The sequence below is a fragment of the Nanorana parkeri genome, unplaced genomic scaffold (genome assembly GCF_000935625.1).
Source record: "Nanorana parkeri isolate BGI_ZX_2015 unplaced genomic scaffold, ASM93562v1 scaffold364, whole genome shotgun sequence".
Taxonomy (NCBI): domain Eukaryota; kingdom Metazoa; phylum Chordata; class Amphibia; order Anura; family Dicroglossidae; genus Nanorana; species Nanorana parkeri.
The window spans coordinates 1,138,943-1,165,069 of NW_017306632.1; the positions used below are offsets into that span (position 1 = coordinate 1,138,943).

The window sequence follows — 26,127 nt, forward strand, 5'->3', positions numbered from 1 at the left end:
CACAGATCTAAGTGCAGTATAAAAGTAGCTGTTTAATACGGTAAATAGGTAAAAACAAATGAACTTACAGGATATTTAAAAATAACAATTTGGCAGGTACTTGTTTAAAATTACTTACAGGGAATAACAATTCAACAGTTGGATCATGCATGCTCCGGCCACTAAAGATCTTTCTGACAAAACATAGTGGTGCACACGTGCATATTTGTATCAGGAGATTGCATACTGGTGTATATGTAGTGGACAGATAGAGTGCTCATTATACTTTAAGATAGATGAGAAGATACGTTAATATTTTATGAAAATCTAGACCATGTTTATAGTTATGCCATGTACAGGTGCTTAGATACATTGACAAATAGGGAGAAAAGCACTTGTCCAACATGTTTACCAAACCCTTTCAGAATCTTCCTGTATTGAGACCCCCTAATATTATGCAGCAATAGGCTCAATTTAGCAAGATGACAACACCTCAGGAAATATCATCCCTGCAAACCTATTTCATGTCTCAGGGCAATCAGTAAGATTCTGAGCTCAGTCAGAGCCTTTATTTTACAAAATACACTGGCAAAAACTAAACCGGTTCTTTTAATGGAAACTCATCTGCAGTCATGGTTTCTCTGAAACTGTAGTAAATAAAAGAAAAAGTTTAAAGCTGACCGCCAAGAAAACAGCTAAATACACACACAAAGTACATATGTGGCAGATGTTTTACCTGCTAAAGTATGGTATTTTATCCAAGCAATCCTGATTTGCAAAATCAGGAGACCTGATTTTTCTGTGCAACAGTTCTTTTTTTTTCTTTTAATCAATATTTTATTAATTTAGTAAACAGTTCTTCTCCCCCTCAGTTTCCAAATTGCTCACACTCACCTTAAAATTATCCAACCCATTACCCGACCCAAGTATGTACCATCCTAAAAAGTGCTCCTATACACAATTGATTGATCCATTCATTCTAACCTACCTAGAATAGGACACAAGACACCAACCGAACAAGATAGAAAGAAAAAAAATATGTGCTAGAATTTTCTGTGCAACAGTTCTGTATTACTTACATTTTTCCCCTCTTTTGGCCGGTGACTGGACATTGAAAGGAGAAGCAGCAGACTGATGAGGTCATTTTTCAGTCTGTGCTTTGCTGTAGAGGAACTATAATGATGTATTAATAAGCACACAGCTGCATACTTTTGTGTTTATATATCTGTCTGGAGTTCAGCTTTTAGAGCTGCACATTATTTTATTTTTTAAAAACTGGGAAATGTTCATTAGCTCCAGACCCTATGCTGTCAGTTCTCTCACTGTTCATTGATATAAACAATGTTGTGTAAAAATAAAAGTATGGTTATTTAACAAAGGAAACCAAATATTTTCCTATTTACTCTTACATTTTTAATTTGCCTTAAACTTTATGTAAACCTTTTGGCTTTATTCCTCTTATGGGTCAAAGGAGTACATTTACTAATCTCCTCTTGTGAACCAAAGTCAGCATCTAGCAGGCTCCTACCCGCTATATGCTGACAGTGCAGAGCCATGCCACAGCCTGGAAAGATCCCAACAATACTGTCGGGATCCACCCTGCTGCCTGGGGGACAGCTGGCTTTTCCTCTCTAGAGCCAGAGCCAGCTATGCCAGCCCTCTATTCTGTCTGTGCCTCCAATAAACACTGGAGAAATAGAGAGGGGGGCGGAAATCTGTGTGGGGAGTGGTGACTGACCGTCACTACTCTCTGCTGGGAGAAAGATCAGTGGCTTATAATCGCTCAGTTCTCGATCTATAGAGCCGGCATGTGACACCTGCAGTATCACACACTTTTCTTACTACCTACCTTTTGGTCTGTGAAATATATTTATTTGTGTATTAATATACATATATATTTTGCTATATTTGATTAATACTTGAAAGATAAAATGTTAATCATGTCAGAAATCCAGTGAGCTTGTAACTTCCTGTACACTTTGCCTGAGCTGCTCTGAAATCTCAGTCAATGTTATCAGCCCTTCCAAGTTCACCTTTTTGAACTGCAACCCCTCCCCATATTGTGGTGGTGAGCAAAGAGAGAGAGGTGTCCTGTAGTCCAAACACAATTCCTGTCCTAGAGTGACAACTCTTCTTCTTTTATAGATGCAACATACTGAGTGAATGTTTTCACCCTAGGACTAGAAGTGTGTTACTGGCAGGATCACCAGGTAAAAATAAAGGAACAAATTCTGAAAAAAATAAATAAAACTAATACAGCCACCTGAAGCCTGAATATATAAAATGTATGTTCTTGGGTTTAGATACACTTTATTCAAAATGTAAAAACAGCGCTCTTGTAATGATAATAAGGGGGTGAACAGTGTATGACCCTAGATCGTGTGCAGCCCTGAAACCCAGGAGGAGTGCCTGTGTATCTGCAAACTTGAAACAAAAAAACCCAAAAGGGCGCAACACTAGGTGGGCTGTGTTGCGCCCTTTTGGGTTTTTTTGTTTCAAGTTTGCAGATACACTTTATTGTGAACAATGATGTGTGAAATTAATAAAGCAAGAGTTACTTAGCAAATGAAAACAACACTGAAGGCAGATTCACACTACATGAGGTGACTGGTGTTTTTCAGAAACTAAACAATGTTAGTCACAGCTAGGGCACACAGAAAACAATTGTAAATAAATGCTGCTTTGTGAGGACCTGAATACGGTGTACAATTGGTTAAACAAAAAACAAAAAAAGGACAAAAATAAACATTTTGGTTTTGATGTGTTGAAATAGCCCATCACAATGCCCCCTGCTGGACTTGTTGAACCATGCTACCTGGCGTACTACAAAAGAGAAATTTAGCAGGTGGGCTAATGTGAACAAGGTATTACTCAAGTTTATCTTAATATCTTAGTTCAACTTAAAGTGTATGTTAATCCCCAAATTGTATTTTTATTTTGGATGTAGTGCGACGGGTTAAAACCTCTGTTAAGTTTTATATGTATACAAAATACAATCAGATATGTGTAATTGTATCTGGACTAAATTGTTTCTGGCCACTCCCTTACATAACTCTCTACGTTTGCATCCATCCAGGTTTAGTCTCTCCTGGATGCAATCCCAGTGCTTGGGCTACTAATTCTGTAGATCTTCTGGGATATTTGAACATGTTTGGCTTAAATAGCCACCTCTTTTCAGATGCAGCACTAACCATGGTTGTTTATCTTTTTTTCTTTTCCTTTTTGTAACTTATTTTCTCTTTCACCTGCTTTGCCCAGCTACTGATGGGCTTGCCTCTTTTTGAATAGTTTGGAATCCTCTCTCCTTCCCATCCTGTCACATGACCATGCTAACCAAAAGGAAGCCCTTCTTAATTCTGGGACCTGGTTCCTGGCTCTGAAGAGTTTCTTATTATTTTAGACTGTCGGGCTGTCAGTTCTAGTGTACATTGTACTGATCACTACACCAGCTGACAGGAGCATCACACTGGGAACCAGGGAAGGTACAGCGGGGAACAGGGGAGGTGAGGCAGCTGCTCTGAGTAAGTTCATTTTTTCACATTTCGTGAAAAGATAAACTTATCCTTTAACAAATAGTAGGATACATTTATATTTGTTTGGTCTAAAAATACATTATTTGCTGAAGAAGAACTGCTGATAGAAGATAGATAGATAGATAGATAGATAGATAGATAGATAGATAGATAGATATAGAGCAAAATAATGTGCTACTACTCTGGAATTTTCAGAAATGGACTTTTGCCCCTTTGCATTTTCTGTAATCGCTTTGTAAAACAGAAATTATTAACTATTGTAATTTTCTGGATCAATGCTGTCAGTTAAAATGCGACTGTGAGATTTTCCATACTTAACACAATTCAACATATGTAATGTATCTATAATGCAGTGGATATACGAAAGCATTTAATAACTTTACTTTGCCAGCAACAACAAGTCCACACCTTGATCTCAGCTACGTGGCTACCAAGCGATGAATCACCCATAATGTCTAAAATCTCAGCTGTGAGATCTCTGTATCCTGAATTTTTTAAAATTCACACCTCTACTGTGTTTATGACTGAAAAGAGTTTATGTGCTGAAAAGAAAGTCATATTAACCAGTTGACATCCAGGGTGTTAAACCCCCTTCCCATCCATGGCATTTTTCAGTATTCAGCGCTGCGGTACTTTGACTGACATTTATTCTGTCATGCAGCGCTGTACTGAAATGAATTTTATACCCTTTTTTGGGGACACACAGCGCTTTATTTTGGTGGTATTTATTCACCACTGGGGTTTTTATTTTTGAATATATTAAGGAAAAATTACAGAAAATTTAAAAAAAAAACAGTTTCCCCTATAATAAATTCTAAAACATTTATTATTACCCAATTTTTTGGTAAAATATAAAAGACGGGGTCACGTCGGGTAAAGAGACACCAAACATGTCAAGCCTTAAAATTGCGCACGCGCGCAAACCTCAAAAAACTACATTACCCAAAATTGGCCATAGGCGACACATTAAAAGCTTTTACCGCTCATCAGTTTAGTGTTATCAGTGATTGATGGCCCTAAAATGATTGCTCTCACTGCGACGTTCGCTTCAATATGTAACATGTGTAGCGCAGTTGTCATTTTTGCGCGCAATAGAGCCGCTGATCGGTTGTATGTGAAACAGCTGTAGAAACGAGTGGGTCTTTCCCCCTATCACGCGCGAGCAGGAAAAAATGCCGTCTGGAGACGGCAACCCGCTGATGCGAGTCTGCCGTCCGTCCGTTTTTTCTTAACGGGCGGACGGCAAGAGGTTAAAGTTAGAACTCATGACAGCCCAGCAAGTAGCACTTTCAGAATCAGAGGTCAACAATGGCAGCCTCATATTCTCTCACTGCAGATGTCCTTTAAATTTGCTATTTTTCTGGACAAAAAGCTTTGCATTGACAGCTATCTACACTGCAAGAAATTTATCAAAGATTATTTCAGATCTTTATGGTTGTGGAGAAATGTATGTGGCCTTTCTCACACACTGACTGTTAATTCTCTATAAGAAGGAGTGACTAAAGCTGGAAAAGTTGGTATTTTTCCAACTATAGCTATAAATAGATAAGGGCAATCTAATTCTTAAAAGTCATTACTGAAATACCAGGAATAAAGGGTCCAATGTCACATTTAGCAAGGATTCACCATATATTTGCTGACACATTATTTATTTGATTAATTAAGCCCAGCCAGCTACATAATCTCTATACTTCAGCTTACAATATCCTATAGGGTTTCTCTATCACTAGCCAAACCAGTGATATGTTTCTGCCCTCCTACTAGTGATTAACCTTCAGCAGCATAGTGATTATTAAAACAGAACTCTGCTCACAAATTTTGTTACCTTAACGGTGGGGCTACCCCCACACTGCAAGGGTTAACTGCTGGTTTTTGTCTAGGTTAAAAAAAGTTATACTGACTCAGAGCCGGCTGGCTGTGTCAGTTCTCCTTTCAGCCGGTCTCCCCTCCACTGCAGCAAAGGTATGTCCCTCAGCCTCCTCATTTCCTATACTCAGTGTATAGAACATGATGACTCAGGGACCTTAGACCACTGCAACAGAGGGGGCGAGGTGGATGTTTAAAAGCTGGCCAGCTTCGAGGATCAGATAAAAATGAGCAGTTAACCCTCTCAGTGCAGGGGTTGCCCCACTGCAAGGATTAATAAAATGTATCCCCAGAGTTTTGCTTTAAAGACTATAGTGACTCTAACATTGACAACATTTTGCCAGCAATAGAATGGCTCATGTAAGTCTTCTTTGATCCTACCAGTATCTGAACAGCGAGACCCTATTACTATCTAGTCTGCATAGCAATACAATATAATCTGTAGAGATAAAGCTGGGCATACAGGGCTTGTATTTTGACCAAATCCTGTGAATCAGCAGCAATCTGAGTAGTGGGTGGCACTGTCAGCACCACTTGGCTCAAACAACTTCAAATTGAACATTTAGGATGCCAAGCAGAAAATTGACAGCCAAACAGTGACTTCAGGCAATCAGCTGCAGTCTACGTATGTGTATACAAGCAGTCACATTCCAGAGGTGCAGAGTGGCTGCTTGAATACAATAGCCATCAGGGAAGACTCATCCACCCATGCTTGTTAGCAGGGATGGGGGAATTGTGTGGTTTTCTATCATTCAGCCAATGTATGGCCAGTATAAGGCTTGTTCCACTGGAAAAGATTGTAGAGATAGTGAAACTACAGAAGAAGGTTTAGCACAGTCTAATGGTTTAACCTACTGACTGTCTGATATATACAAATCAAATTGTTACTTTGTGAAGTGTAGCTGTTTTCTTTAATAATTGTTCAGCTCTCTTAGAGGACTTGGTGTTTCCAGGCAGTGTTTCTGATTGTGAGACATTTCTAAATTCCTAAACTGAGCTAGTAAGTCCCAGGGGCAATTGGAGGTGCACTGTATAACACAGGAAGGTTTTCTAACCAAGAGAAGATCAAAGTACTGCATGTGCGCTTCTGTCACTGTTAGTTAAAGTTTAGGGCAGGTCCAGGCACTCATAAGATTTATTGGAGGATAGGCAGATATCTCTTGGCTCATTGTTGCGTGGGAGTTATTTGCCTGTCTGTGAAGGTTCTCTATCTCTACTCCGATTCTTTACAAATGTAGATGTATGACTGGATATTATTAAATGTATATCTACACTTCAATTTGCAGCTTGCCATTACTGCTAAAATAAATTACAGTTCTGTTCAGTGCAGCCATGACACCATTTTGTTCAGTTTTTTCCTGTAATTCACTGCTTGTGTAATTGACTCACTATCTCTCCTTGTTGTATGAAATATGACATCCTGAGCAATGTCTTTAGGTGTGCGTAGCTGGTGAGATTCTTTCATGGAATGCAACATTTCCAAAGAAATGCTGGGTGGCAGTATTTTTCATAACAACGCTAAAACTGATCATGTGATTTCTTTTTTTAAAAGGCAGAACTCATACTCTGCATTCAATAGCAAATAGAATGACCCATTTCATATTCAATGAAATGAGAAGCAGGTGAGAATTCTCAATACATTTTGTCAAAACATCTGATCTTGCAGATTATTTTTTTTCAGTTTGGAATTGACTTTTATCTACCCATAGAATATGAGTAGTGTCAAATCAGGGTTTATCATGGTTTTCATCTTTGCAAATTGGGAACAAGAGGGATCTCTGAAACAAATGCTCATTTCTAATGTTGACACTTTAATGGAACTGGGCATTCTGCTTGAAGTCTTACGTAAATTTAGACCCAGAACAAATACAAATTAGTATTGACTTAGGGAACATCTGTCATTTGAAAGAGACGATGGCATAGGAACTAGGTTTGAAGCTGCAACTCACCTACTCTTTCAAAGGGACCCCAGTTGCATTGTACACCACAATACCCAATTTAGAAACATAGAAACATAGAAGAGTGAAGGCAGAAGAGACCAAGTCCACCAAGACTGCCCTTCTGTTTATTTTATGTTTTTTGTGTCACTATTTTTTTTAAGTTTTATCAGTTTTTTTGCAAACAATACAGAACAACAACAGCTATAAAAATTTACAGCACCTAAACATGACTGTTTTAGATGGCAGTACAATGTATGCATAGTACACCCACACTGGCGAAGAAGAAGGTGCATTCACCCAAAGGTAAGTATAGCGGGGGGAGATTGGGCCAGATTTTAGGGGGTAATTCAATTTTCCCAAATTCACCAGTATACTTCTTTGTTGTGCTCTGTGATGCACTGGGGTTGTGGGTACCCAGCAATGTGTGCAAGAGGAAATCCTGATTCAAAACTTACAAACAGACCCTTTCACCTTTATTTATGCCACTGAAAATAGTAGTGGTGACATTTTTGTTAGATCTCCTAACATACAAATGCACACTTTTATATTACATTGTTTTTACAGTATATTTAAAGTGCAGAAACCATTAGTGTCACTGCTGCCAATGTAATGAGAACAGAATAATAGTGCATACTACAGAAAATTCAAACCCAGCTGACAGTCTATTTATCTGACAAAATACAAATATTAGATGAAGTGCCTTGTTGATTAAATTAGATCATATTAGGTGTTATTTCTGACGCAAAAAGGAGTGGTAAAAATATATTTAATTATGTAGCTATTACTAAGCTCTTTTTTGTGTTTGTGTATTTAAAGCTCCTGGAAACATGCTCTGAGCCTCATATTGATTTACGTTCCTTTATGATTTGTTAAAACTTTTTTTCGTTTTGCTTATGGCCAGAGATAAAGCAGTACAGAAATGTAAAAAGGTCATTTCTGAAAAGTTCCCCACCCTGTTTAATATGAGCTGAGTCAGACATTGTCACAGCCCAACCCTGGTGAATGTACATAGTGAACTGCATTTTGCCCATGGCTTTTATTATATGATGCTTTCAAACATAATATACAGCTAAACAGCTTCTAAGAGGATTACAAATATAGTCATAGCTTTCTTTTAAAATAAAGTATATTTTGTGCAAGTATTATTGCTTCCATTTGACTTCAAATTTATTGTCAGATTTTTAGCTGAGGATGTACATTTCCAAGCTCACATTAAGATTCTTTGATATTTTTTTTGTGCTTAAAGTAATATTAAATTCTTAAGCTTTTTTTCAATAATGAATTCAGATCAAACAAATATACATTGTCCAGGAAAGTATTTCTTTATATTTCTCCCAGAACACTTACAGTCATCATGTTTCCTAACAACTGCCACCCACTCTCTAGGCTTGGTGTACTGCACTTCCGGTCCAGTACAAGATCATAAAGGACATAGCAGTTTCCAGAAGTTGTCCCTGTACTAGTCTAAAGAAGGAAGGAGTGAGGAACATGGAGAAGGGAAGTGTCTTGCCTTCCTGTGTCCATGTGTTTGTGGAGAAACGCACAACTTAGTAGCACACACAAGGGTTGCTCCATAGGAAAGGAGGAACTTTTTAAAACAGAATATCAGGGTCAGTGCTCAGGTGACCAGCTGATTCTGCAGGAAATTAAAATGTTTAAACATCAAGGAGCAACATCCATTGTAAGTGACTTTAATATCAGTTTAAGTTGATTGTAGCTGTATCAGTTCATTTGCAGCAACACATTTGAATACTGTCCATGATGCTCTTTTTATTTGCACAGATACATTTTCTATACAAGCTTTCAACATGTTCTCCCTTTGTATAAGGTCCAAGGAGTACTGCTTAAACCTTAAAAGAAAGGGCTACACCTTGAAACTGTGTTCTGAAAATGTAAAAAAGAACACCCAGAATTTTTTTATTTAGCCTTGCTGTGGGGCTACCCCCTGCACTGCAAGAGTTAAGTGCTCATTTTTGTCTAGGTTCAACAATAACAAAGCTATACTCACCCAAAGCTCTGAGCCAGCTGAATGTCAGAGCGCTCCCTCCAGCCTGTCTCGTACTACACTGCACCTTTGGAATGTTCCTCAGTGTCTTTACGTCTATACAACGTGTATAGAACATGATGATTTATGGGACTTTAGACCACTGCAGTGGAGGTGGAGAGAGGCTGGAAGGACCGGTCTAAGAACAAGCCAGATCCATGGTTCAGGTGAGTATAATTTTTTTTAGCTTAGACAACAATGAGCAGTTAACCCTTGCAGCGCGAAGGTAGCCTCACTGCAAGGGTTAAGAAAAACAATTTCCTGGAGTTCTTCTTTAACAGTTAGTGCAAATTAAAAAAAATAATGGACAGTACTTAACTGTGGTGATATGTTTTTTGAAACTACCAGACCTCTTTAGGGCGGATAATCTAACAAGCGCTCCAGAAACTTGTATTTGCTCGTTGCCAATTTATGATTTTGTTTGAGAAATGAAAGGCGTGGTGTCAGGGGAAAAAAATTGCTTACTGATTAGTAAATAAGGTAAAGCTGTGTTTACTCTAGTTATCTGATCATATACAAGAAAAAAATCCTTTTATTCATGTCTGGGCATTCAAAATAAAATGAACACAGTTTCACCTCTATTTTCTAATATCAATGAATATTCACTTTGCTAAGTAAACAGTTTTTACTCCTTTAAAGGAGAACTATGGGGTTAAATATTTTCCCAATAGTTCTCCTTAGGGTAACGGGAGGACACAAACTAGCATCCTCCCGTCACCCTAGGCACAGCATAGCGTTAGCTGTAGCTCGCGGTATACTGAGACGCCGCAGCTGAAGCGGATCCCGACAATTGTGCCGGGATCCGCCCAGCTGCGTGACTGACAGCTGGCTCTGCCTATCTAGAGGCAGAGCCAGCTGTACCCGCCCCCTCCCCCGTCTGATCCACCAGTCAACGCTGGCTGATCGGAGCGGGGAGGGGGGAATTCAGCCCCTCCCCTGTCACGGCAGAGAGCCGTGACAGGATCGAGAGGTGAGCGAACGCTGGTATGTGTTCGCTCACCTCCCGATCTACTGAGCCGTCCTGTGACAGTCTCATTATCACAGGTCGGCTAGAACTATGAGGTGAGTGAAAAGCACTCACCTCATAGTTCTCATTTAATAAATAAACTCCTTTATGTTTTTACTATCAATAGATTTGTACCGTGACAAGATACATCTACAGGTAGAATAGAAACCCCCTTTAATAACAGTTACTAGATTGTTATAGAAGTCAGGCCAGGTAAGCCGGCACAGTAATACTTGTAATTGTTCCCCTAGAATATGTTCTTTCTTTGACAGCTAAAAGTTCTAAAGCTCTCCTTTTGCCAGAGTAAAACAATGCCAGTTATATTGTTGTATAGATGGTACATTGTTGTATATGCATCGGTGGTGTAAAAATAGCCAGTGCAGCACAGGCAGCTGCTATGAGGCCAGGAGATGGAAGGGGGCCTAATATGGGGGGGGGGGGGAAGCAATGTAAGCATGGAGTATTTGTGTGCATGTAAAATAACACATTTCCTTAGCTGTATTATTAAAACTGAACTCCAGGAAAAACAAAAATGCAAGGGTTGAATGTTATTTTAGGTATAGGTATCTTAGAAAAGGACCAGCACCTGCAGCCTCTTCAGGCAAATCCTCTACTAAAAGCTAGTTATAAATTGATTTGTGCAGTTGCCATTTTTGTTTTGTTATATGAAGGGACACTATTGCTGCAACAAGCTAGCAATTAATTAAAAAAAAATTATAACTATAAGGGTGAAATTTCTGTTTATTAACAGCAGTTTGTTGCTGAAAAGTAGTAGAGTTAAAAAATAGCTGAGATCTGCTATTTCTGATTGGAAATATATCATAGAAAAAGGCAAAAAATAAGTGTAGTTTCATTGCAGGTTACACAAAACGTCACAGAATCTGGTGTGCAGCACAAATTCTACAAATAACTTTACATTCTTTAGATGTATAAACTATTCCTACCTCTGTATATACTATACAGAAATGTGTACAGGCTGAAGCTCTGGGTGCACAATATATACTCTTGTTTCTAAATGGGCAGTGCTGACATCCTTTTTTTTTTTTTTTGAAGGAGGGGGTGTATTGAGAAAACCATTAAGATGATGTAGTGCTAAAGCACCAAAGTTGGCCAGGTTCAGCAGACACTTTCCATTTCAGCAAGATACAATTTTAGCAGGTGTGAGGAACCAATATTGGTCTAAGCATTAAACAGCAGAACAAAAGTTTAACAAATTATTAAGCAGAATCCAGCAGTAAGCAGAAATACCTCTGATTTCCTCTAAGAACCCCTTCTCTATTCCTACATGTGACATTGTCCAGGGCACTCGATAATGTCATTGCAAGTCAAGTAAGTGGTAATAAAAAGATATGCATCTTAAAAAATGGTGATATTTTTAAACATTGTTCTGGGTCATTGACTACATTCACAATAAAACTGAAGCATTTGCTGGACTGCCATGGAAAATCTGTTTCACTTCATGACAGAATACCATTAGCCAGGGAATAAAGCTATTGGACATTAGGATATTGTCATCTGATCTTGCTGAAATTGTGAGGAAAGAACAATGATAGGCTACATCTATATGTACCACAGTACTCAGCGAACACCTTTGGCAGGCTGCCACTGGAGCAAAAAGATATCAACTAGGTTAAACTGTACTCTTCCAAATAGCTACCAACTGATCCCTCAGTTCGTAGCTTCTCCCTGCAGAGAGCAGGGAGCGTCAGTCACCAATGCCCGCAGGGATTCTGCCTCCCCTCCCATTATTCTTCAGTGCTTATTGGAAGAACAAATGGAGAGGTGGTGAGCACAGCTGGCTCTAGAGCTGTCATTCAGGCAGTGGGGTGGATCCTGACAATATTGTCAGGATCTTTCCTGGCTGCAATGCGGCTCTGCGTTATTAGCATATAGTGGGCAGTAGCGTGCTATATGCTGACTATGATCACAAGAGTACATTAGTCAACGTACTCTTATGACCAAAAAGAGAACTATAGCCAAAAAAATGTTTGGTTAAAGTTCTCTGTAAAGTAGTGTGACTATAAGCTTATTGTACTCGACTCTGAGATAAGAGTCAAGCTGGCTAGTATTTAGTGCACAGCAAAGGCTATATGATGTACATATCTTTCTAGTATCATGCAAATGTAATATAAGGACAACCATTTACTAAGAGCACTGATTTACTAAGAGCACCTTTTTGCTGAAAACTTTAGGTGTGTGTCTGGGTACAATAATGCTAAATACATGCACATTTCCCCATGTATGACTTTTAAATGCCACAAGTAAAGAAAAATACTTGTTGATCTGTCAGGAATCTACTAGAGCTTCACATTACCTCTGAAATCCCAGACAGTTTTGACAGCCTGCCCATTTCTGGCAGGATCAGCAGGTATTTTTCTGTACTTGCAGAGTTTTCAAAGCAATTGGAAATGTCCATTAGTAGTGGAGACTGTATGGTATTTGTTTTGTTTTTAGTTAGTCCAAACCTATTCTTTGTTGCTGTTTAGAATAATACCTTTGATAGTTTTTTCAAAATAGGTAAAAAATGTCAAACAGCTATATGAGTGCAGTTCCTTCCAATGGTGTTGAAGCATAACTATCTAGTTCTATAGGGTTTTTGGAATTTTGCTCAGTTTTATTAAAGTGCACTCCAGCTTGTCTAGGCTATACTTAAAAAGTAACCTGACAAGAACAATTTACAGCAGCAGTTTTCAGTTACTCAACTTTAGTGCTTTTTAAATGGGCGAGGTTGAAAGCAAGCCCATAAATTATATTTTCTCTTTCATTTTAAAATACTTGTCTTGTAGTGATCAGCAACCCAAAAGGGATAGGTTTCATTAGAGATTCTGTTAAAATGAGGAAAAGAGCAAGTCAATAATAATGTCCACAGAGTAGTGATTTAGAAACAGGGCTTAAACACACAAAAATTGTTAAAAGAAAAAAAAACTAACACTGAAAATACAAAAATTAAGCTTCAACAGCTGGAGAAAACCCAGGCTGATCCTTCGGCTAGCTTTGGCCGCCTGAGCCCTTCGGTTCAGTACAACCGAAGGGCTGCTGTACGGGCTATTCACTATAGCCCGTACAGCTCCCGAATTTGGCCGAGCGGCTCGGTCGAGCCGAAGGCATGTGCTTCGGCTCGACAGCCTGGTACCGACAGCTGGGCGGAGCCAGCCGTCATCTCACGGCTGGCTCTGGCCACTTGCATGCAGCGCCACATCAGCGTCCCCTGGTTACCAGGTAACCAGGGGATGCTAAACTGTTATTACACACTGAGAACTCGGCTGAGCCGGCCAGGATATCATGGCGGCTTCCCTTGAGTTCTCATTGTAATGATAGATCAGCGTCCCCTGGTTACCTGGTAATTTTTCCAGCTCCCGCCCAGTTGTTATTCATTGACTGGAACCTGCTCTAGCAGGTCCAAGGCAATAGGAAACAGTTGGTAGGAGCTAGCTGTCACTGCTAGCTCCGCCCATTCATTTTCTACTTTTTTTTCTACTTTTTTTCACTTTTTCTATTCTGCTCGGTACCACGGAGGTTCTGAGCAGAATAGCCGAGCCAAATGCCACTCTGCGGCATTTGGCTAGTCACTCACTGCTGTTCGGCCCCTTTGAGAATAGGCTGAACAGCGGTGAGTAGCCTGCTAGAGGTTCGGAGGAGTCAAACTCCTTATGCACTTCGGGTCGGCCGAACATGCTGAGCATGTTCAGCCGACCCGAAGCCAGCCAATGTACGGCTGATTTCAGCCTATGTACGGCTGATTTCAGTCTATGTACGGCTGAAATCAGCTGCACAAGCCTGAATTGAATAGTAGAACAGCGTTTGGCTCACTTCACTTTGAGTCGGTTATTCACACGGCTGCCTTTGACAGCTTTGTGAATAACCCTGCCAATGTTTGGGTTTTTGTTTTGTTTTTGTAAAGGAAAGTTCACCAAAAATTATATTTTAGCTAGACATGTAGATGAATGGGCTGTCTGGCCCCTGGCTTCATATATATAGTACATCTTAGAAGGTTTCTGGAGGCATAATTTTTTTGGTAATCATTTTAAATTTCAGATTCTGAAAAACATGTTGTTATGATACATTTGTAACAATGTATTGATTACACCATTTTAAATTTTGAAGTAGATTTAACAGGCTAAATCTGAGAATGAGAAATCTTTAAGAGCCCTAGAAGAAACAGAAGTACCATCAATGTAACATCTGCAGTCGATAGTTCTCTCGAGTGAAAGTAAAATCAATTATTTCCTAAAGTATAGACATACTTGAATAGAGTGGTGAGAGGTCAAAACCCATCGGGTTTATGTTGCGCCTTTTTGCCCCTATTGGCCAAATTCATCCTTCTATATGTCCAGGTGACTGTTATCACTGGAACACAAACACAGGGAAATACAAAATCTGGAGTTAGGCTTTTACATATCAAAATGTTTTCTGCTTTGTTATTGATTTATTTAGTGTTCCTTTTTGGGTTCCTTTTGTAATGCAAAAGCAGGATGTGCTACCTAAAATAGGAAATACATTTCACGTATCCATCCCAAGCCAATATTAATATTGTGTTGTGGAGATGAGTAAATGGGAGTATTCTGTAGTCCTAAGCATTTTCTGCCCTAAGGTAACAATGCTGCTTCCTCATTGATCTAGTTCAGTGAGTTAACTTTATCCTCCGAGGACAGGAAGCATGATACTGACAGGATCAATGTGAAATAAAGTAAAAAATCTTTTAAAAAAAAAGGAAACTAATGCAGCCACCACATCAATATATTATATTGTTGTTCTTAGGTTTTTAGACATTTTAAACAGACTCCTTTTTCAATAGAGCTTGCACTCCCAGCTTGCAGGGAGTCCCAGGAGCTTCATAGGTGTACTCTATTGAAAATTCCCCCTTTAGATTGTAAGCTCTCATTAACAAGACCCTCCCAATTTTATTGTAACTATACTGCCTCCCTTTTAATTTTAAAGTGGTGCACAAACGTTTGGTGCTATATAAATCCTGTACAATAACAATAATGGAAAGTTGCACGGCTATATACATAGATTCACACAATCTGTGGTTGTTATTTCCTTTCTGGACTATGCTGGTATTTCAGGTTACTGGGGTGGTGTTCAAATAACTGGAAACTACAGGCAGAAACTTGCAAGTGCTCACTGCCCCAAATGGGAACCAATATAACAATAGTACATTAGCCCACTGGTATTCCTAACTTTCAACATGGATAATTGTACCTGATCTATGGCTCACTGCTGTAACACACATAGTGAACTTCTGAGAGAATACTAATTCTCTTTAATCCTAATAATCTTTATCAGCATCAGTTTAGATGTGGACTACAAAGTGTTGAATTATTATTTAATGAATATACCACATGCATTATTCCTCAAGGTCACTCCCTCTATTTGTCAGAGTTAGATTTAGTGTATTTACTAAACGCAGATTTTAATACTTGTGGCTCTTTTGAAGCATACCAATCAAATAGTTTCATCTATTTGGGCTTTAAAATATTTATTTTAAAGGTTTAGGACATTTACAGACCTGGCAGCATTGATCTGCATAACAAGCTACTTTATTTTGATTTCAAATAACACATGCAAGTGAAATTACTAAGTTGTCTTTCCATTTTCTTAACAAAAAAAGTTTTCTGAAATTTCACATTTGCATTTTTGTGTTACTCCCAAGAGAACAATAAAAACTATTAAGTACTGCTCTACAAAATCATTTTGTAAGCATGGCATTTAAAAGGACATGTTGGTAATCCTGTCATGTCATTCTATCATTTAATGCATTCTGTATATAACCAAATTGTAAGCCATGTCACTTAATAGTGAAAACAATTATTTCCCCTTTTTCACATATATATTACCAATAGTCACCTTTATTGACTCCTCTTTGGGGAAAAGGAGGGGAGCGGGATTCTGAAAATGCTACTTTCCTGGTTGTCTCTGTTACCAATTCCTAATGTGTCACCTAGAACAAGCATGTGAAATTATAATGAAGTCAGACCTATGAACAACATACATCGGTTATTTAGAAAGTATTGAACTCAGGGATAGGCTGAGGGGCAAGCAGAACAGTTAATTACCTTGTGTGCTTGAGCCAAACGTGGGCTGGGGGGTAAAAGGGGAACACCTGTAGTTCCCTGCCCTCTTCCTTAAAATTAGGAACAAGTCAGGTTTGATGTTTTTTTGCTGAGCTTTAGTACTCTGAGGTCCTGATTTGGATCTCTGGAATTTTTTAAAGCTTAGCCCTCTAAACATCAATGCCTGAGGCCATAGAGCGGTGAGGGGGTGCTGCTAATAGTTATTCTGGGGGGGGGTGGTTTTGCTGATATTGGTCTTCCTAGGGGCGGATGCAGTGGAAAGGGCAGCTGTGTCAGAGCCGTGCTGTTCTCTTTACAATCCTGCCCAGTTCACAGATGTCACTGGTTGCCAGGAGCTCGGTGGGACACCAGCCAGAGCCTCCCGCTCAGCTCCCTGGCAACTGATAACGTCAGATGGGCGGGTAATTGTACAGAGAATCATAAGGCTCTTAGCAACCTGGGACACTGTGGCCACCCTTCTCCCACTCTCCCACTTACTTGCCAGTGAGATGGGATGGAACTGAGTACAGGTTTATGTACAGGTTTATGTAAAGACACATGATAGTGTATAACAGTGTTTGGTAAATAGTGTTTGTACAATTTGTAATAAGTGCCCTAAAATCACTGATAATATTCTCTGTTTTCTTTTGATTGGAGTCACATGTTTTTGTAAGGGAATAACCCAGCACTGGGTGTTACAGAATTATCTTAAGATAAGGGTCACAATATGTTACAGTTAAAAATCATACCTACGGCTGCATAATACTGTATGCACAATCAGAGATAAGGAAATATTGACTCTGGTAGACTTTTTTTCTTTAAGACGTGAAAAACTGCAAAACAAGACTACGAATCATTATTGAATGAATTTTGCTAAGAATCCAGCTGGGAAGAAGCATATTTGCAAAGGGCTAGCTGACAACTTAAGCTATTAGTTGTGATGCTATGCATATCAGCTAACACTTACGCATAGCAAAACCTGCTGAATACAACAAAAATAAACAGCAGGGAAAGCTATGTTTCAGTGCTGTACCAGTGCGTGTAATTTTCCCAGTCTGTTAAAACCACTTTACCACTTAGGGAGTCTCTTTAAATACTGGGACTGGAGTCAGTTTGAATGTTTAGAATGGAAACTGAATAACACTGACACACCATATTCAGGTATTTGATAAGGCATACAAATTCTTAGAAGCAAAATACAATTTAGCATCAAGTGGAAAATTAAACAAAGGGTGGAGTTTACTTTAAAGGAGAACTATGGGGTCAGTGTTTTTCCCCATAGTTCTCCTTAGGGTAACGGGAGGACACAAACTAGCGTCCTCCTGTTAACCTAAGCTCAGTATACCGCGAGCTACAGCTCGCGGTATACTGAGAGGCCGCAGCGGATCCCGACTTAGATGACGGGATCCACCCAGCTGCATGAGTGACAGCTGGCTCTGCCTATCTAGAGGCAGAGCCAGCTGTACCCTCCCCCGTCCGTTCTGCCAGTCAGCGCGGGGAGAGGGGAATCCAGCCCCTCCCCCTGCCACGGCAGAGAGCCGTGACAGGATCGAGATGCGAGCGAACAGTATGTGTTCGCTCACCTCCCGATCTACTGAGCCGACCTGTGACAGTCTCATTGTCACAGGTCGGCTAGAACTATGAGGTGAGTGAAAAGCACTCACCTCAGAGTTCTCCTTTAATAGTGCTTCATTTGATAATTATAACTAAGAAAATAATATAGCTGTTGATGATGTTTCATTGCTGTTTTGGTGTAGCCCTTGTTAATTAAAAGCAAACTATAGAACATAAGTTAAGTCCAAATATTGCTTTGGAATGTTGGTCTGGCTAGTGTGTTATTTTGCTGACAGGATGTTTGTATCTAAATGGCAGACCATGTTTGGGGACATTTTAAGAATTATATATATATGCACCTAATTAAGTATGTGTGGTGTATTGAGTATGAATTTTAACTCCCAGTGTTGATAACTGCCTTGACTGAAATCAATTTGCTGCAAATGGGCCAATTGTAAAATGTAAATAAGGATTACAAGCTCATGTTTACAAGTAATTAACATGCTAATACATATAATTTAGCCTTACAATTCAGCACTTTATGAGTGTGCTAGGTGGATCACGTATGTGTACAACACATCTGCTAAGGTCACACAAATTAGTGTGTAGCAGTTGATCTCCATAGCTCATATCAGCTACCCATCACCATCACTGATATCTTTTAGGGGTCTATTCACTAAGCTGCTGAAGGATCTAGCCGTAGCTTTGGCTGATCCTTCGGCTAGCTCCAGCCCCATGGCCCCTTCGGTTAAGTAGAATTGAAGGGCTGCTGTACGGGCTATTCACTATAGCCCGTAAAGCTCCCAAAGTCAGCCGAGCGGCTCAGTCAAGCCTGAAGGCATATGCTTCGGCTCGACTGAGCAGAGGTGAAAGCCGAAGCTGGCCGAACGGCCGACCATTGGCCGGCCAACACCCTGCTACTGACTGCTGGGTGGAGCCAGCCATCATTTCCCGGCTGGCTCCGGCCACTTGCACAGACAGATCAGCATCCCTGGTAACCAGGGACACTGATCTCCAGATAGCCCAACTCTCCTGGACGCTCCGGGAGTCTTCCGCTATTAGATAGCGGCTCCCGGCCTCCCGAGAGAGAAACACTTTCTCCCAGAAAGGTTTACTCTGCTCGAGCAGAGTAAACCTTTCCCTGCGCTGTTTTTTTTTCTTCTGACATCGAAGCCATTGGCTGCCATCAGAATAAAAAAAAAAATAAGAAAATTACCATAGGAATGCATAGCTATATTCCTATTGGCTATAGCCAATAGCAAACTAGCTATTGCACCTGCCCACTGCTGCTTTCAATCAGCAGAGGGGACCTGAAGTTCTCCATCAGGTCCCCTCTAAATCTAGGCAGCGCCATATAAATCCTGTATAATAATATTTCCAAACTCCTATTGCAGCCAGCTGGAAGGTGGTTAAAGATCACCTCACCTAAAATTCACATTTTTTTTCTAACATGAATAAAGGATAACATTTTATTTCTATGAGAAACTTTAAAAGACCATCGTCGTCTTTTTTGTTTAAATCAACATCATAAAACATTGCATAAGGTATAAAAAAAAGTAGGTCACAATAAGCATAATAACAGGATAATGAACATGAAAAAAGGAGTATTTTTCCTAATCAGTTTGTTTAGGAGATGGATCCTGGATTGATTGGGTGCATGATCAATGAAGAATTAACTTCAATCCAACAACAGTTCACTCTGAATACATTTTTCATTTTTTTAAAATTCTAATTGTTATAATTAGGGAATTATAGGGCATATTTATAAACAATTAAATCATTTCAAAACACCTTTTAACTTAAAGTGGACCTAACAGCAAAAAGAAAAGCTTTGCAGTGAAATAGGGAGCATCTAGAAATGTTACTTGTACTAAAACAATACCCTACAAATTGTACCTTTGTCTTGCATTCCTGCTGAAAAATAGCAGTACTCTTCCTGGTTTATGAGGGTGCCTAGTCAATTCTAAACCTACAGCCTCCTAACTGTTTATCTGCAGTGTGAGATCTAAGGCACTGCTGCATCTGACTGTTAATTTCAAGCAATTTTCCGTGAGATTAGGGGATGTCACTACTGTGCTGCTCACTGTTCTCCATTCTGGATGCTCTGACATGATGAAGCAAAGCCCCGTCTCTCCCATGATGGTCCACACAAAGACACAGTACAGAACAAAGGCATGATTAGCCAGTAATGCAAAAAAAAAAACATCTTCAGAGAGGCCACAGGCTATACTGGTGACTTGTCTTTTATCTTTTTGGGCATAGTCTTCACAGCTCAGATCCTATTCAACTGATTCCACAAAAAATGCCTGGTGCCCAATAAATTGATTTTAACAGAGTAAAACTTTTCAAAGTGTTTATTTGTATGTTCACACTCATTTACCACTATTTGTAAATAAAGAGATTATTCTTACTTTCCAAAGGAATGCATGCTAGCAATGATTGGTCAACGTGTTTCAGGAACTCATGCTCATTCATTACATAGTAAAACTAACAAAAGGGTGAAGAGTTTGGAGAAGGCAGAAGAGGTGAACAATCTAGGACAACATATTGGATCTACCTCCTCATGTATCACCTGCCCCTCCCTTTTATATTGTAAGCCCACACAGGCAGGGCCCACCTTACCATATTGTCTTGAATTGTATTGTGATTGTTACGTCTTCCTTATATTGTAAAGCACTGTGCAAACTGTTGGCGCCATATAAATCCTGTATAATAATAATAATTTGGAAAGTGAGCTGAATTGGAAAATGTTTCTAACTGAGCTATTTTGGCCTAGATTGTTCACTTCTCCTGCCTTCTCCAAACTCTTCACCCTTTTGTGAGTAACCCTGTAAGTATCTTCACACATGGTGGCTGTGTTTTGAGATTTTCCCATTGCAAGCTTCTCTAGTATATTCTCATGTGTTTTGGTAGAGGGTGGCATCATGCATTTTGATTAATGTTAATATTTGTATTATTTTACACTCTAATTAAAATAAATAAACTGTATTGATTTATGCAGCAGATGTATTGTTTCCTGATTGAATTGGTATATTTGTATGTGGTATGACATATCTACTTATACATTTTTAATACGTACACTTACATATATATCATGTTTTGAACATCATGATGCTTACTAATAAGAAGCTCAACCAGACTCATAGTTTTGCATAGTGGTACATATGCATCACACACATGTCTGCTCATCATGTTCATGTTCAGTAAACCAGAGCAAACCAGAGTAAGCTATCCATGCAGCATAATTTAAGATCAACAGCTTAGGCAAGAACAAGACTGAGACTGGGCTGCTAATGACAGGGTCAGCATTATGAATCACTGTAGATTCCTGGAACTTAGAATTATTGGAGATCACAATCAAGTCAATAAGTAAAGTAAATGATCTGCCATGATAGCCTTCACGTCAACAATCAATAAATAACAGCCAACAAGCCAGAAATATTAGAATGTTACTAATCAGTGAGCAGAGACAACAGACAATAGTAGAAAGCAGTTGATAGGGTTGCTAGGTAGGAAATATAGGCAGGTCACCAGTCCTTTTACAGAGATGTTCCAAAATAAATTGCACACTGTTAACACTTTGTAGATGATGGGTGGACAGGGGCATATACCTAGTGTACAGTAGTTGGGGAGTCTCACTGTGTGGTAAGGAGATTTGCTAATCAGTGCATTTTGTTTAAGGGGGACTTTGTGGAAAACAGCACAGCCGTGCAGGTCCTAAAAACTTTCAGTAACATTTTTTCAGGACAATGACAACACACATAAACTAAAAAAGTTTAGTGCACACCCCATAGTTATAACTTATAGCTTGTTCCAAGTGTACATACCCTTATCGCACAGAAGCAGGTGATCAGGATTATCAAATGCAACAATTTTTTGGCAGAACACTATTGCTACTTTCCTAAATGCAGCTGTGTTACAACACATGTCAGTCTACCACGACACACAACATGCATTGCGTTGTGGTGCTGCCATAAAAATTTGAGGGACTTAATTTTCATGCATAGAAATGCGCCATTGCCAGTGGTAAAAGTTTTAATCAAGGAGGAAGAAATAATTAGTAATAGTATTTTTTTACACAGAACATTCAGGTAGGGGAAGCAAAGATCTGTCAGGGAGTGTGTTAGCAGAGACACTGAAAGTCTGAAAATCCTGTGGATAGTAAATGTCACACGACAAGTTCCAGTCAGATTACTGGTTTCTATATAGACCATTGTGAGGTTTTGGGGACACAATGGCCCCCTTTCTTAATGTAACATACAGAACAACACATGGAAAGGTGTGCAAACCATATATAACCTAAATAAAACCCGTGCCAAATGTGTAACCTAGCAGCAATACTAGAATCCAATACAATTGATGAGGCAAAGGACAATGTAAAGAAGTGTAATGCTCTAAAAATTGTAAACAAATATTAAAAATGCTAATACAACACAAATGAACATCAAAATCATATAAAAAAAATACAATAAAGTAATTCTACTATACGTGAATGTCTCAAAAATGATAATCAATATCCACCATTTAGTGCATAATAACATGAACTATATAGTAAAGTCCAAAAGTGAATGAAATAAGTCCGTCATAAATGTGTAGGCTCTGATAATCCACAAAAGCTCCTTGCAGGGAAAGAAACAATGCTTGTGCTCCCGTGTCAATGCTTAGGTGGGAGTTCGAAACATTTTAAAGAAATAAACCAGAACAATTACTTTTTTTTCAAACGCTATATAGATGTTGTAATCTTGATTTGTAAAGGTACCGAAACTGAATTGGATTATTTTCTTGAGATATTGCATGATAATCAAAAGAACATAGTTCTGAACTATCAAATACATCAAAGTGAGATCCATTTTTTGGATGTTAAGATTAGAGTGGATAATGGTTTCCTTTTTACAAAAACTATTTTAAAAGATACTGATAAGAATTCATATATTCACTTTAGCAGCTGCCTTCATCCATCCTGGAGCATGAGTATCTCTGGAGGACAGTTCCTGAGATTAACAAGGAACTGTACCAGGAACAAGGATTATGATCAGCAGGTTGGATTGATAAAGGATAGATTCCTGCAGAAAAGCTACACAGGAGAATTTTTGGAAGGTCAAATAAAGAAAGTAGCAGAAATACCCAGACAGAGTCCTCTAGTAGATAAAGTGGTAAATCAGGCTGAGGAAGCACAGAATAAGATTTAGAGGGTAACCCCACACTTTTTTTTAAATGGCGTCCCTCCTAACTTTCCTACCAGACCTAAAGGGTCTAGTATGGCTTGGGAGGGGGACCCCACACTGTTTTTTTTATTTCCTAACATTTTAAATGTTTCTATTTTTTTACATTCATTTAAATAATTTAAACATTTTTTTATTTGTTTATGTTTATTTCTATTCTGCTCGCTACCTCAGAGGTAGCGAGCAGAATAGCTGAGCCAAATGCAGCTTGATGGCATTCAGCTGTTCACTCACTGCCGCTCGGCCCCTATGAAAATAGGGGTGAACTGCAGCGAGAGAACTACCTGAGCTTCGGCTCAGCCGATCCAAATGTTGGATCGGCTGAATCAAACTCCTTCTGCACTATGGCTCAGCTAAACATGCAGAGCATGTTTGGCTGACTGAAGGCAGCTGTACAGAGCCGATGTACGGCTGATTTCAGCAGATGTACGGCTAAAATCAGTTGTACTGAGCTGGAATGAATAGCCGAACGTCGTTCGGCTCTGTTCACTTTGGCTTGGCTATTCACTCGGCTGCCGTCAGGAGCCGAGCTGAGAGATATGCGTTCGGCTCGACTGAGCCGCTTGGCCACGTTCGGGAGCTGTACGGGCTATAGTGATTATCCCTATCCTTCGGCTAGCTTCGGCCCCAGGACCCCTTCGGTTCAGTAGCAGGGCAAAGTTCAGTAGAACCGAAGGGGTCCTGGGGCTGAAGCTAGCCGAAGGATCGGCCGGAGCTACGGCTAGATCCTTCGGCAGCTTTGTGAATAGACCCCATAGTGTTAACTTTGTTAAAAGTAAATAATTGCACATATTACCTACATGAGGATGATTTGGCCATAGCATTACTGGCTGTGATTGTGTTTGAATACATAAAAAAACAAGAGTTTAAGTACAATAAATACAAAAATATTTGCTTTCCCATATTACAGTGGGGACAGCTGTGAATTACATTTGCATTTTGATTTATTTTTCCATTTACTTAAGAGTAATTTTGACAATGGTCCAATGAACATTCAAACAAAGGCTTGGGATATTTTAGTTTTGGTTTTTAAACTGATCTGATTCAAACTGAAAGGTAGTTCACTAGGCAGCCTTGCAGTGAATCCTTTAGTGAATTATTGTGTAATGTGTTTGATTCTTGTTTAATATAATACAAAAGATGTTTTATTCTCATAATATAATATATTTACAGTATGCAATGGCATTTTAAAGTGAAACTGCTTTTGTTGAGAAAAATAGTTCTCTCAAGGTCAATTATATACAAATCAAGGATCTTAGCCATCTTAATTGCAGATCCTTACTTGCTTCTATTCTCTGGATACCAAGACAGGCAATTGCATTAACTTTCTCAAACAGAATGCTAAGTGAGAAGGTCTGCTATATAAAAACAATTAGTTCCAGCACTGTAAACCTAAGGGCAGTGTTTGGATACCTCAGAATGTTACCCGAACTGTGCACACTTTTCACAAAAGCGATGAACCATTTACACATGGAGACAATGAGACTTCTGGGCATGTTTTGTACAAAAACAGTGTACTACTTGGTCCTTATGTTAGCTTGGTTACAAGGAAGGGATAACTAAATTTCTGACAAATTTTAGAAAACTATTGTTAGCTACAGATTGCAATGGAAAGATACATTTAAATTGCATTATATCACAAAATGTCTTGGTAGTAATTTTATATATTCTTTATTCATAATTCGGAATTAACTGTCATTCCTCTACTACTGGCTTATTTTAGTTGTTGTGGTGATGGAAATCTAACATAGATTAAATGTTATTTTGTACACACACCACTAGGGAGTGAATATAACATTACAAATATACAGACAAGGTAATGACATAGGTGTGTTTGAAAAGTGATAAAGACAAGATATCTGCTCTACCTCCTAGTTTTTACTGGGTAAAACAGGGATTTACCAGTGCTCAGGAAAGCTCTTTTCAGCCCAAACACATAACAAAGACAAAAGTCTGTTATAAGTCCTTAGATAAGCTTCTATTCCACAGCGTGGAAAACCCCAGCAGTGCCACTGATGTGTTTTGGCCTAATGAAATACCTTAATCATAGCTTGTTTGAAAAAGTACATAGTTTGTGTTTGCAGAAATGTCCAAGTTATTGTGCACAGATTTTCTAAATGTTTTTCAATCATAATCAGTTTTATTTATATATTATTTATTTATTTATTTATTTTAGTTACTGTCCCAGTGATTAAAATATGCATATTAACTGCCCAGATCTTGTACTAAGTAGTAAAAGTAATATTAGTGGTCTGGCTTGTAATCATTTGCAATAAGTAGCACCCATTGTGTCTCCCGTATACGTGGCAGCATTTGACTTTTACCAAAAAGGCCTGTGATGTTATCAGCATTGTAATACAGGCCTCCTCGTTAAAATTAAATGTATTGCTTTTCTCTGAATATTTTTAAATAGTGTAGGTATCAAAATCAATGTTGATAAAAAGTGATATTTTGGGTAGTCCAAGTTAAATCACATTCTAGCTTTGTAAATCTGCCTGGAACTTAGTGAGGTGTAAGAATTCCCTGTTTTGCCCAAATGTACCAGCAATGAAATAGCCTAATGCTATTATATTAGTTTTCAGTAAAGATGGCATTTAATACCTACCTTTCTAGTTTTCACATTGTTACCAGCATACACATAAATCTGTATTTATTAATTACTCACAGTTGTCTAAAATTACATTCTAAAGTTATCTTGCTTTCTTATTATAGGTGATTGCCATCGTTATGGATATGTTTACTGATATTGACATATTCAGAGAAGTTGTGGAGGCATCAACTAGAGGAGTTCCTGTCTACCTCCTTCTTGATGATGTGAGCTTTCCTCATTTTTTGAAAATGGCTGAAAAACAGGGCATACAAGTTCAAAGGTTTAGGGTAAGTAGACATGACATTTCTTGGAACACTTAAATGTGAAACAGTGTTAATGT

General features: G+C 38.9%; 1 protein-coding gene across 1 annotated transcript in view; it reads left to right on the top strand.

Moving 5' to 3' along the window:
- The window catches only part of FAM83B (family with sequence similarity 83 member B), an 86,610-nt gene that overhangs the window by 43,731 nt on the left and 16,752 nt on the right, over positions 1 to 26,127 (top strand). Inside the window, exon 3 of the mRNA XM_018558872.1 lies at positions 25,910 to 26,074. Within this exon, the coding sequence (XP_018414374.1) occupies positions 25,910 to 26,074 (165 nt within the window). The remainder of the gene's footprint in view (positions 1 to 25,909; positions 26,075 to 26,127) is intronic.